The sequence below is a fragment of the Eretmochelys imbricata genome, chromosome 1 (genome assembly GCF_965152235.1).
Source record: "Eretmochelys imbricata isolate rEreImb1 chromosome 1, rEreImb1.hap1, whole genome shotgun sequence".
In the NCBI taxonomy this organism is placed as follows: Eukaryota; Metazoa; Chordata; order Testudines; family Cheloniidae; genus Eretmochelys; species Eretmochelys imbricata.
In genome coordinates, this window is record NC_135572.1 from 63641264 (window position 1) to 63654838 (window position 13575).

Below are 13575 nucleotides of genomic sequence, written 5' to 3' on the forward strand. Positions count from 1 at the left end.
AGCAGGAGCCACCACACGGAACAATGTGATGCCACGCAAGCAGCCCTGCCGGAAGCCATGGAGCGGAGCAATTCGCAGATGCTGGTAACAGTCGTGCATCACTTTGACACGGTGGAGCGCCGCTTCTGGGCCCGGGAAACAAGCACTGACTGGTGGGACCACATAGTTATGCAGCTATGGGATAATGAGCAGTAGCTGCAGAACTTTCGACTGCATAAGGCCACTTTCATGGAACTGTGCAAAGAGCTTTCCCCAACCCTGAATACTAAATGCTCAATACTAAAATGAGAGCTGCTGTGACAGTTGAGAAGCGAATGGCGATAGCTCTGTGGAAGCTTGCAATGCCAGACTGCTGCCAGTCAGTGGGGAATTAATTCAGAGTGGGTAAATCTACCATGAGGTCTGCTGTGATCCAAGTTGCCAGGGCAATCAATAGACTTCAGCTAAGAAGGGTAGTGACTTTGGGAAACATGCAGAACATAATGGATGGTTTTGCCGCAATGGGGCTCCCTAAGTGCAGTGGGGCAATAGATGGAATGCATATCTCTATCTTGGCACCAGACCATCTTGCCCAAGAGTACATAAACTGAAAGGGGTACTTCTCAATGGTGTTGCAAGCATTGTTGGATCACCGGGGCTGTTTCACTGACATCAACATGGGATGATCAGGAAAAGTGCATGACATACGCATCTTTAGGAACTCTGGTCTGTTCAGAAAGCTGCAAGCAGGAACTTTCTTTCCAGACTGCAAAATTACCATTGGTGATGCCAATGCCAATCGTGATCCTGGGAGACCCAGCCTACCCCTTGCTCCCATGGCTCACGAAGCTGTACCCAGGCAGCCTGGACAGCAGTAAGGAGCGGTTCAACTGTAGGCTAAGCAAGTGCTGAATGGTGATGGAATGTGCCTTTGAACATTTAAAAGCCTGCTGGCGTAGTTTGCTTACTAGGTTAGACCTCAGTGAAAGCAATATCCCCATTGTTGTTGCTGCATGCTGTGTGCTCCGTAATATCTGTGAAACAAAGGGAGAAAAGGGTCTGGTGAGGGATGGAGGCAGATCGCCTGGCAGCCAATTTTGAGTAGCCAGGCACCAGGGCAATAAGAAGAGCACATCAAGGTGCACTGCATCTCCATAAGGCTTTGAAAACTAGTTTCATCAATGACCCACAGTATTATGACACTTATGTGTGCTGTTCCTTACCAAACTGTCCCCTTCATTGCATGTACTCCCCTGTAAACTACACCCCCACTAACCATAGTGTGCTGAATGAATAAAGAGCCTTTTCACCTCAGTCCATTAATTTTTATTATGTTCACAAACACTGAGAGGCAGCAAAGAAAAGTAAAATAACCTGGGGTTAAGGGGCTGATAACACTGGGGGGCAAGGGGGAAAACAAGGCCAGCTCACTTACAATTGCACTTCAATAACAATCAAAGGTGTGGGAATGGGTGTCTTCTGGTCCTTGTACCCTCCCCTGGAGTTGAGTGCAAGGGATACTGGACTTTTCCCCCACCCCCGCATCCTAGGACATCTGGGAGAGGAGGATGTGGAGCTTGGTGTTGATGGCAGCAGGTTCACCATAGGCTGCAACAGGACTCTAGCATTCACCTGCCTTTCTTGAACCTCAGCCAGATGCCTCAACATGTCCGTTTGCTCCCTCATAATCCGCACCATCTCTTCCTGCGTGTCACGCTCGTGTTCCCTGCGTGCTCTCCTGTCCTCAGGGTCATTGTGCAAGCTCTCCAACAGTGTAATCCTCCATGCGCTGAGCTCCGTCTTGTCACTCTCAGAGGCATGCTTTAACTCATTGAACATGTCCTCCCGAGTCTTCTTTTTCCATCTTGTCTCTGTCCCGGTGTGTTGGATGTGCCTACAGACAAGGTTTCAGCGGCAAAGAATACAAAGCACAAGGGTAGCATTGACAGTGCATACATTGTTTCTGGCGCAAGGTTAATTTTTTTTATAAAAGAAACACCCCTCAATGCACTTCCCTACAAGCCACAACATAGTCACAACCGCTGGCTACTGCAAGAGTTGATTTGCTGCTACAGCCATGGTGAGTAAGGCCACAAGGCATGGATGAGAGGTCTTGTGCTGCAGCTTTTGTAGGATCATTGGTACCAACCTCAGCACAACCCCCTTTCCCATAGCAACCTGGATGGTGCTTGAGGACAGGCACCAGCGTAAAGCCCCGCAAATACTTGGATTGTTACAAAAGCAGCACCGGGTTGGGGTGGAAGGGAGACAAGCAGGAAGCATCGCCCCCCCTTTTTTTAAAATGCTGGCTGCAATATAGGGTGATCCCTTCCAACCACAACCAGGGCATATTTGGGAAAGCGTGGTTGTGTGACCCAGCATTCACCAAACAGAGGCGGATTATTTATCAAATGGTTCGCTCCACCAACAGTGATCTATGTGCTTCTTTGGTTTTACATTGGTTGTGTAACAGGAAGCTTATCTTCGTTAGTCAAAATATGCACATTTCTCTCTCCAGACGCAGGATTATTCATCATTAACTTTACAACAAAGCTGTCTAGTTTCTTTCTTTCATTCCCCTTTAGATAAGCTGCATAGTCTACTCTTTTGAAGTCCCAGACATTTCCCTAGTTTCACTACCTCTGTTATAATTCAGTAATATTGCCTTTTTCTGTCAACCATGTCCATGCATTTCAGCAATCAGAGTATTGTGTATGGTGCTTGGGTCTGTAGATAAGATAATGAATGACCTTACCTACATTTCATTTGTGTTCTCTTCCCACTCTCTTCTGCAGCATTAAACATTAGGGAGAGCCCCCACAAGATAAAATTACTCTCAAAATTCAATGCCACACATAATTTTGCCTATGTCACAATTTTATTCTCTGTCATCTATGAGTCTGGGCAAATGTGTTTTCTTCTGAATCTGGCAGAGAAATCACATCCTTAGTCATAACATTTATTATCAAACCAATATCTTCCTATAATCAGGGACTGCTGCTCCTATTGGCATGTAGGGGGAAAGGGAGAGGAATGTGTCTTCAAGATGAAGTAGGTATTTCAAAGGTAGGCTTTACATTTGGTGATAAACCAAGTTTTACTATCATCTCTGACAACAAGATAGTAAAAATGAAGCACATAAGCATGTAATAGTCAAAAAATAAAGCACCTGGCTCATTTGTAGATCACAACTATACCATATGGTTCCCTAAACACTGTTCATAGGATTAGGATTATTTCAGATACTTCAGATGATTGATACCCCCCCCCCTTTTTTTTTTTTTTTTTTTTTTTTTAAGAAAAAGCCACTTGCTGTACATATAAATGATTAAAATACATTAAAAAAATCACTAACAGTCCTCAAACAGAGAAATCCAACAGGGTTCTTCCTTAAAGATACAGTTAAATGTAAGGATTTAAATAGGAAATGTTTGCAAGATTCAGGTCTTTGATTTGTATCATAATCATTGTTCTTTGTTACTGTATGTACTGTATCCAGGCAAATAAAGTGCATGCAAAGTATCATAAACTTCTACTGGTGCGCCTCAGAAGAGGAATGGGAGCACTGGGCTAATTTCCAGATTTTATTATAGCATTTTAAAGCTCATAATTTCAATTAATTGATGCCCTCAAATGTAGCTTGGAATTGCCAACAATGAGCTTGAAGTTGAACTAGTAGAAAACCACACACGATTCTAGAAAAATGGAACATGGAAAATCCTGACAGATTAAAAACTGGGCCAGAGGCACTGACTCATCACTACATATGTTAAATGATTAATCACTTGTCCTCATTGTTAATATGACAACAGGAAGTCCACAAAACCCGCACATGGTCCATTTCTAGCTAATAAACTCTGACTAGTTAGTCCGGCAAAAAGCACACACTGCATCAACTATTATATATTAATTTAATACATTGGCATATACTGAGAAACTGAAACTAAGCTTATGCTCAAATAAATTGGTTAGTCTCTAAGGTGCCACAAGTACTCCTTTTCTTTTTGAAACTGTTCGCTAATTTATAAACAACTGACAGCGACTCATGTATGTTTCAGCTAGGGAAAGAATTCTGACTTTCAGCATCTGGATGAAATTTGGCCAACCAGAACAAGATGCTGAATCCAGAGTTCAAAGTCGGTCATTTTGTGTTGTTGCTGGAGACTTAGAAAGGGCTCTGTGCAATGCAAATAAAGTCACTCTGTTTAAAGGTGCTTATGAAATACAGACAGACACTTTTCTAGAGGAGACTATCCAACTAGTGCAATCCATGCTATGCTACCCATAACAACAGGCAGATGTCATGAAACAGGTTGTGGTGGCATGACCTTGAGTCAGTGCATAAGCCTGGCTGCCTTTCTTATGGAACCATTGACGATCACAGCTACAGTTTGGAAAGTATGGCAGACTTTCCACTCTGGGCAGCGCATGGCTGTTCAGCAAACCACCATCAACAGAGTGGGTCTAGTATTTAACAAACAACATTTCTGTGGCTTTCCTGAGTGGTAATATTTGCAAGAGGGTTTGCTACTCACATGATGATTTTTATCTCAAGTGTTTACTCCCTTTATCTCAAAAAAATTATGGATCTGTACTGAAGAGTGGGAGGAGACTCACTCTCAGACAACAGTCTACTGCCCTTTTCTCAAACCAAAGCCATGATGTAGCTCTATATGATTTTGTCCCTTGGATCTTTACATGTAAACTCCTAATGGGTAATGACAATTAATGCACATAAAACAAGAAATTAAGATATTGGTGTAGCCATCCACACTAAGAAAAATGTGATGTGCCATGATCACTGCTTGGTTAGCTGGTATCCAAGTACCACTGTTTGACTGATTAATTCACACTGATCCCATGCAGTGGCAGGAACCAGCAGCACACCAGCCAGACCATTACATTTGATTTGTGCCTTGGCATGACACAAGAATATATACACACACTGCATTGTCGTCCTCCTCTGCCTACCATTTCCATTTTAGTGAGAGCGCAGGGGATTAACATTTACCACACTCTCTTTCTGTACCTTTCATTAATAGCAACACTGTGCTCTGATACCCAACACTCTCAAAACAGACCATGATGTATCTATAGCACCCTCATGGCCAAGATGGAATCTGCTCTTTGGGGAAGCTCTGGCCAAAAAAAGGAACGGAGCAAGGGAACTCCTTTCCACCCCAGAGGCACCTGTTCCAAACTCCATTCCTGAGTAAACACACGCACCCCAGAATAGTACAACAAATATAGGAAAGGGAAAGAGGAGGTTACTTATTGGTAACTGGAGGTTCTTCGAGATGTGTGTATTCCAAACGCAGGTGCGCATGCGCCAGAGCCAGAAGTTTTCCAGCAGCAGTGTCCGTTGACCCACACAGCCACCCTACGTCGCCACATGCTCCATGCGAGGTTATAAGAGGCAGTGCAGGGCGACACGCCATCAGTCCCCCTCTTACTGCTGCATAGAGTGTCCACAGCAGAGGGGATGGTGGGCAGGTATTGGAATACATACAGGGACCACACATCTCAAAGAACCTCCAGTTACAGGTAAGTAACCTCCTTCCCTTCTTTGAGTGATGTTCCTTATACGTATTCCAAACACGGGTGAGTATAGAGCAGTGATCAGGTCAGAGGTGGGTGCGAGGACATGATGGGTAAGGCCTGCTTCAGGACATGTCCCACGGTCGTGTCTGTGGCTCCGCCGTGGTCGATGGCATAGTGTGCTGTGAAGGTGTGGAAGGAGTGCCATGTTGCCGCATGGCAGATCTTGTGCCAGGGGACATCTGCCAGAGAGAAGGAGGTAGTCGTGTGTGCCCACATGAAGTGTGCTGTGATTCTGCTGGGCGGCTTTGCATAACTTTCTGTAATGCACCTAGAGATTCAATTGGATGTGCACTGCAAGGAGAGGGCCTGCCCTCTTGACTGTTCCACAATGGCTACGAAGAGGCATGGGAAGGTGCAAAATGTTCAAGTCCTGTCCAAGGAGAAGGCTAGTGCCCTGCATACATCCAGGGAGTGCAGTGTCCTGTCCGCATGAGTGGCATGCAGTTTAGAATGGAAGACCAGGAAATGGATGAACTGGTTGAGATGAAACTCGGAAATGATTTTTGGGAAGAACTTAGGGTGAAGGCGCTGGGAGACCTTGTCTTTATGAAAAACTGTATGCTGACCTGCCAGGCAGAAGTGATGGCCACCAGGAAGAGGACCTTCATGGATAGGTGGGCAAGGGAACATGTGACTAGTGGTTTGAATGGAGGCCAGGTGAGGGCAGACAGCATGAGGTTGAGGTCCCGGGATTGGGGCGGGGGGTGGTAAAGTAGGGGTAAGGACCAGTGGGAAGCAGTTTGTCAGTTCCCTCAGGTAGTGGTAGGGTGAGTAAACACCGGCCATCCATGGGGGAAGGAAGCCACTGAATGCTGTGAGGTGAACGCAGATTGAGGTGAATGTGAGGCCCAAGTTCTTGAGCTCCAGGAGGTAGTCTAGGACAACAGTCATGGAGATGGCATGGAGGGAGAGGTGGCGGCATTGCATCCAGGTGGTAAAGCGCTTCCATTTCATGGTGTAGCATTCCCTCACAGACTCCCACCTACTGTGTGTAAGGATACAGCAGATGGGTGACAAAAAAGTACTATCTACCCGCAAGCCCCAACTGAAAACCAAGCCATCCATTGGAGCGGGCCCAGGTTGGGGTGTGAACTCTGCCGTTGCCCTGGGTGAGAAGGTCCAACAGTATGGGAAGGCTGATTGATGTCCGAAAGATTGAGTAGATTAGGAAACCAGAATTGTTGGGGCCAATGTGGGGCTATCAGGATGATCCTGGCTTATAGAATCATAGAATATCAGGGTTGGAAAGGACCTCAGGAGGTCATCTAGTCCAACCCCCTGCTCAAAGCAGGACCAATCCCCAATTAAATCATCCCAGCCAGAGCTTTGTCAAGCCTGACCTTAAAAACTTCTAAGGAAGGAGATTCCACCACCTCCCTAGGTAACGCATTCCAGTGTTTCACCACCCTCCTAGTGAAAAAGTTTTTCCTAATATTCAACCTAAACCTCCCCCACTGCAACTTGAGACCATTACTCCTTGTCCTGTCATCTTCTACCACTGAGAATAGTCTAGAACCATCCTCTTTGGAACCACCTCTCAGGTAGTTGAAAGCAGCTATCAAATCCCCCCTCATTCTTCTCTTCTGCAGACTAAACAATCCCAGTTCCCTCAGACTCTCCTCATAAGTCATGTGTTCCAGACCCCTAATCATTTTTGTTGCCCTTCGCTGGACTCTCTCCAATTATCCACATCCTTCTTGTAGTGTGGGGCCCAAAACTGGACACAGTACTCCAGATGAGGCCTCACCAATGTTGAATAGAGGGGGATGATCACGTCCCTCTATCTGCTGGCTATGCCCCTACTTATACATCCCAAAATGCCATTGGCCTTCTTGGCTGTTGACTCATATCCAGCTTCTCATCCACTGTCACCCCTAGGTCCTTTTCCGCAGAACTGCTGCCTAGCCATTCGGTCCCTAGTCTGTAGCGGTGCATTGGATTCTTCCGTCCTAAGTGCGGGACCCTGCACTTATCCTTGTTGAACCTCATCAGATTTCTTTTGGCCCAATCCTCCAATTTGTCTAGGTCCTTCTGTATCCTATCCCTACCTGCCACCGTATCTACCACTCCTCCTAGTTTAGTATCATCCGCAAATTTGCTGAGAGTGCAATCCACACCATCCTCCAGATCATTTATGAAGATATTGAACAAAACCGGCCCCAGGACCGACCCTTGGGGCACTCCGCTTGATACCGGCTGCCAACTAGACATGGAACCATTGATCACTACCCGTTGAGCCCGACAATCTAGCCAACGTTCTACCCACCTTATAGTGCATTAATCCAGCCCATACTTCTTTAACTTGCTGACAAGAATACTGTGGGAGACCGTGTCAAAAGCTTTGCTAAAGTCAAGAAACAATACATCCACTGCTTTCCCTTCATCCACAGAACCAGTAATCTCATCATAGAAGGCGATTAGATTAGTCAGGCATGACCTTCCCTTGGTGAATCTATGCTGACTGTTCCTGGTCACTTTCCTCTCATGTAAATGCTTCAGGATAGATTCCTTGAGGACCTGCTCCATGATTTTTCCGGGGACTGAGGTGAGGCTGACTGGCCTGTAGTTCCCAGGATCCTCCTTCTTCCCTTTTTTAAAGATTGGCACTACATTAGCCTTTTTCCAGTCACCCAGGACTCCCCCCGTTCTCCACGAGTTTTCAAAGATAATGGCCAATGGTTCTGCAATCACAGCCGCCAATTCCTTTAGCAATCTCGGATGGAACGCATCCGGCCCCCGTGCACATCCAGCTTTTCTAAATAGTCCCTAACCACCTCTTTCTCCACAGAGGGCTGGCCACCTACTCCCCATGTTGTGTTGCCCAGCGCAGCAGTCTGGGAGCTGACCTTGTTCGTGAAGACAGAGGCAAAGAAAGCATTGAGTACATTAGGTTTTTCCACATCCTCTGTCACTAGGTTGCCTCCCTCATTCAGTAAGGGGCCCACACTTTCCTTGGCTTTCTTCTTGTTGCCAACATACCTGAAGAAACCCTTCTTGTTACTCTTAACATCTCTTGCTAGCTGCAGCTCCAGGTGTGATTTGGCCCTCCTGATTTCATTCCTACATGCCCGAGCAATATTTTTATACTCTTCCCTGGTCATCTGTCCAATCTTCCACTTCTTGTAAGCTTCTTTTTTATGTTTAAGATCCGCAAGGATTTCACCGTTAAGCCAAGCTGGTCGCCTGCCATATTTACTATTCTTTCGACACATCGGGATGGTTTGTCCCTGTAACTTCAGTAGGGATTCCTTGAAATACAGCCAGCTCTCCTGGACTCCTTTCCCCCTCATGTTGTTCCCCCAGGGGATCCTACCCATCAGTTCCCTGAGGGAGCCAAAGTCTGCTTTCCTGAAGTCCAGGGTCCGTATTCTGCTACTTACCTTTCTTCCCTGTGTCAGGATCCTGAACTCGACCAACTCATGATCACTGCCTCCCAGATTCCCATCCGCTTTTGCTTCCCCTACTAATTCTCCCTGGTTTGTGAGCAGCAGGTCAAGAAAAGCTCCCCCACTAGTTGGCTCCTCTAGCACTTGCACCAGGAAATTGTCCCCTACATTTTCCAAAAACTTCCTGGATTGTCTATGCACCGCTGTAGTGCTCTCTTGGTCTTGGCAGATCTTGCAGAGGACTGGGGAAGGAGAGAAACTGGGGAAAAAGCGTACTGGAGGCTGTCATGTCATGGAAGAAGAGTGTCGCCTTGGAGTCCCAACCCTTGGCCCCCCTGGAGCAATAGACTGGGAACTTGCAGTTTGCATGGGTGGCAGAGAGGTCCCATCAGGAATGGCAGATGGAGCGGAGAGTGGGGTCATAGAGTTCCCCTTCATTGTTGAGGTACCAGGTCTGACTGAGTGTGTCTGCTAGAGAGTTCTGCACCCCCCAGGAGGTACGCCACATGGAGTATGATGTTGTGGCAGACACACCATTTCCAGAGGTGGATGGCCTCCATGCTGAATGACCAGGAGTAGGAGGCACTGGCAAGCCAGGTCCCAGTACCTGGTGTAGGTGGGTTGGTATGTCCGGTAGGGGCATGGACAGAACTGCGATTTAGGTTGCCAAGGACAGGGGTCTGGATCCCGAGAGACTGGAGGGTCACCCAGGAGTCCTTCAGTGAATGCAGGGTTTCATCCATTTTCATGGCTAACAACTTTCCCTCATCAAAGGGAAGATCTTGGATGGTGGATTGGACCTCCCTGGGAAAACTGGATGATTGGAACCATGCTTCACATCTCATCACCACTCCCGTGGAGAGGGAGCAGGAGGATGTGTCTGCCACATCTACCATGGCTTGGAGGCTGACCCTGGCCATCAGGTGGCCTTTATCCAGCAGGACCTGGAACCACTGGTGCTTGTCCTGTGAGATGTCCTCCAAGAACGCTGCCAGCTTGGCATAATTGTTAAAATCATACTTCTCCAGAAAAGCTTGGTAATTAGAGACGTGGAATTGGAAGGCCACTGAGGAGTACAGTTTTCTGGCCCATGAGGTCCAGGTGCTTCGCCACCTCATCTGGGGTGGGGTGGAGGTGTCAGAGTTCTGGTGTGCCTGTTCCATGGCCATGTGCATGACCAGCAAGGTCGGGGGGAGCAGGGGGAGAACAGAAAGTCTGCCCCCTTAACTGGCACAAAGTACCTGTGTTCCATCCTTTTGGGTGTAGGGGCACAGGACACTGGTGTGACAGGTTACCCCCCACTCTGGGGTGCCACCTGTGCCACCTGTGCCACCTGATTTACTGGGGTACCACTAAGCCCACCTATTCCACCAACCTGGGCTCCTTTACACTCAAGCCTCCTCCAGCACACACACAGGTAGGGACACACCCAGTTGCAGAAATACACAGACACTTAAATCAGCTCTGCATGGGAAGACTCAGCTAGGGAATTGCCCAGAACTCAAGTGCACACCCCCAAAATTGCATTGTCTTGCGCTTCACAGAGAACTGTATAGCATAAGCTCATGAAATTCGCCCCCTCCCTCCATGTGAAGGAAGATATGCACAACTTTTTGCCCTCCCTCCCCATTATGAATTCCATAAACTGGTTTTAGAGAAAACAAAAACAAGTTTATTAACTACACAAGATAGATTTTAAGTGATTATAAAGGAGAGCAAACAGATCAAAGCAGATTACTGAACAAATAAAACAAACACACAAACTAAGCTTAATACACTAAAGAAACAGGTTACAAGCAGTAATTTCTCACCCTAAATGTTGTTTTAGGCATTTCTTTCACTGGCCAGACACCTTTTCCAGCCTGGGCTCAGCTCTTCTCCCCACTTTTGTCTTTGTTTCTTAGGGCTTGTCTACACTGGCAACATTAAAGCACTGCTGCGGCAGTGCTTTAACGGTGGCTTGTGTAGTTGCAGCACAACGCTCTAAAAAAACCACCTCCATGAGGAGCGCAGCTCCCAGCGTTGGTGCACTCTCTATACTGGCACGTTACCGGGCTGAAACTTGCAGCACTCAGGGGGTGTTTTTTCACACCCCTGAGCGAGAAAGTTGCAGCGCTGTAAAGTGCCATTGTACGCAAGCAATGTTAGATGTTTCCAGCAGCCATCCTGGTATTGGTGGTGGTTGTCAGGAGGTGAGAGGGTGGGTGGGATCAGGACATCATCCAGAGAGGAAGAGGCTGCCATCAGGACTGGTGGCAATGCCGGTACCGGGTCAAGCTCCAGATCCTCCTCCGGGTCCAGGCAATCTGTGCCCATGGAGGGGCTGGTGTGAGGCCACCAATGGTGAGTACAGCTGGTGGGTGGTAAGTGTCTCATGCGGACCAGTGGTGCCATGGTACTGTGGGCCACAAGGATATGAATACCAGCCAGGCGAGCCCAGAGCTTAGTGCATCGGGCAAGGTGGGCTCTCAGAATTCCAAACTACACTGGAAGACCGGGGAGAAGGACAGCTTCTCTGCCAAGAAGCCCTCCGAGTCTGAAGAAGCCTCTGGAAGTGGTGGAGCTATCAATGCAGGCGATACCATGACCAACGGAGATGGGTGGCAGCTGAGGAGGAGCGGCTAATCCACCAGTGTTGGAGGCTGCAGGGCCGAGAGAAGCGGTGAGAGTGGGTACAGCAGTTCAAGGTGGGTGGTAGGGACCAGCAAATCTGTCCGTCCCGGTGTCCAGGACACATCCCGTTGTCTGCCGAACCAGGGCAGGGTACATGGAGCAGATCCTCAAAAATCCTGCCATGGGGCACACACCCACAGGCTATCATGACCCTTGGCCATTGCAGGGACTGGCGGTGCCAGGGGGTCTCACTTCCACTTTGCTTTGCCCCCGGCCTTAGGGGGTGGCCCTGTAGGGTCATCATATGATGTCTCAACTGACCAGGCCTGCCTTGGGGAGGAAATGTGATGCATTGCAGCAGTCCACGATAGGGATATGCTGCGGTGTTCATGAGAGTGCTTGCCTTCTCGCATCTCAGCAGTGCCAGTGGATCCAGGCCTGAGGCCGAGGACAGAATGCTCACCCCTGTTGAGGTGCCATGCACTGTCAGTACCGACGATCCGGGATCAGATCCCACACAAGGCTGGAGCACTTCCGCCATAAGGAACTTGCAGAGGTGCAGAAGATGAGTATCATGGATCCTTGACGGGAAGGACTTGCGGATGTTGCAGCGGGCAGCAAGACAGTAGAGACAATGCATGTGCTCGTCATTCACGGAGAACAAGTGAGGGCATGAGGCACAGTTCTTGAACCCCAGAGTGTGGGGCATAATTCCCTGAAGGGCTCAAGGGGGGCCCCATACAGGGCTATTATGTACACTAGCTAACTAATTTACAGAAGTAAAAAGAAAGAAGCAGAACTATCTACAAAGGACTGTTTTCTCATAGCGGCTACGAGCGTGAAGAAAGGATTCTGACTCTGACTGTGTGGTAAGAGGGAACTGAGGGCGCATTGCCCTGCACAGCCTCTTATACTCCAGCACATTGCGACATCAGACAACCATGTGGGTCAATGGACACTGCTACTGAAAAGCTTCAGGCGCATGGCACACATGCACACCCACATTTGGTATACATACAGGAACCGTCAGTCAAAGAAGAATATTTACAGAGGGATGAATGGAGGAAAAAAACGTGCGGGGGGGGGAAATAGGTGAAAAAGTAAAACAGGTTTACATCCAGCAAAAGGGCCCATGGGCTCAGTGGTACCACAATGTAAAAGGACAGACACCAAGAACTGCATCTAGACTCCATGGGCTGCACGTGGAAGCTAACCCCCAGCCCTGCCACTTCCACGCCCCTCTGCCAGAGCCCCCTCCCCAGCCATCAGCCCCCACCCCAAGCTAGCCCCCCCCCAGCCCCGGAGCACCTTAATTTCATAGACTCATAGGACTGGAAGGAACCTTGAGAGGTCATCTAGTCCAGTCCCCTGCACTCATGGCAGGACTAAGTATTATCTAGACCATCCCTGACAGGTGTTTGTCTAACCTGCTCTTAAAAATCTCCAATGATGGAGATTCCAAAACCTCCCTGGGCAATTTATTCCAGTCCTTAACCACCCTGACAGTTAGGAAGTTTTTCCTAATGTCTAACCTAAACCTCCCTTCCTACAATTTAAGCCCATTGCTTTTTATCCTATCCTCAGACACTAAGAACAATAATTTTTCTCCCTCCTCCTTGTAACAACTTTTATCTACTAGTAAACTGTTATCATGTCCCCTCTCAGTCTTCTCTTTCCAGACTAAACAAACCCAATTTTTTCAATCTTCCCTCATAGGTCATGTTTTCTAGACCTTAAATCATTTTTTGTTGCTCTTCTTTGGACTTTCTCCAATTTGTCCACATCTTTCCTGAAATATGGTGCCCAGAACTGCACACAATACTCCAGCTGAGGCCTAATCAGTGTGGAGTAGAGCGGAAGAATGACTTCTTGTGTCTTACTTACAAAACTCCTGCTAATATATCCCAAAATGATGTTTGCTTTTTTTGCAACAGCGTTGCACTGTTGACTCATATTTAGCTTGTGGTCCACTATAATCCCCTGATCCCTTTCTGCA

General features: G+C 47.7%; 1 protein-coding gene across 2 annotated transcripts in view; it reads right to left on the reverse strand.

Moving 5' to 3' along the window:
- Positions 1-1394: 1394 nt before the first annotated feature.
- The window catches only part of AKAP11 (A-kinase anchoring protein 11), an 89913-nt gene continuing 77732 nt past the window's right edge, over positions 1395-13575 (reverse strand). For both annotated transcript variants that reach the window (XM_077811922.1, XM_077811914.1), the window contains one exon: positions 1395-1873. In XM_077811922.1, coding sequence (XP_077668048.1) covers positions 1411-1873 — 463 coding nt within the window. In that variant the 3' untranslated portion in view covers positions 1395-1410. The remainder of the gene's footprint in view (positions 1874-13575) is intronic.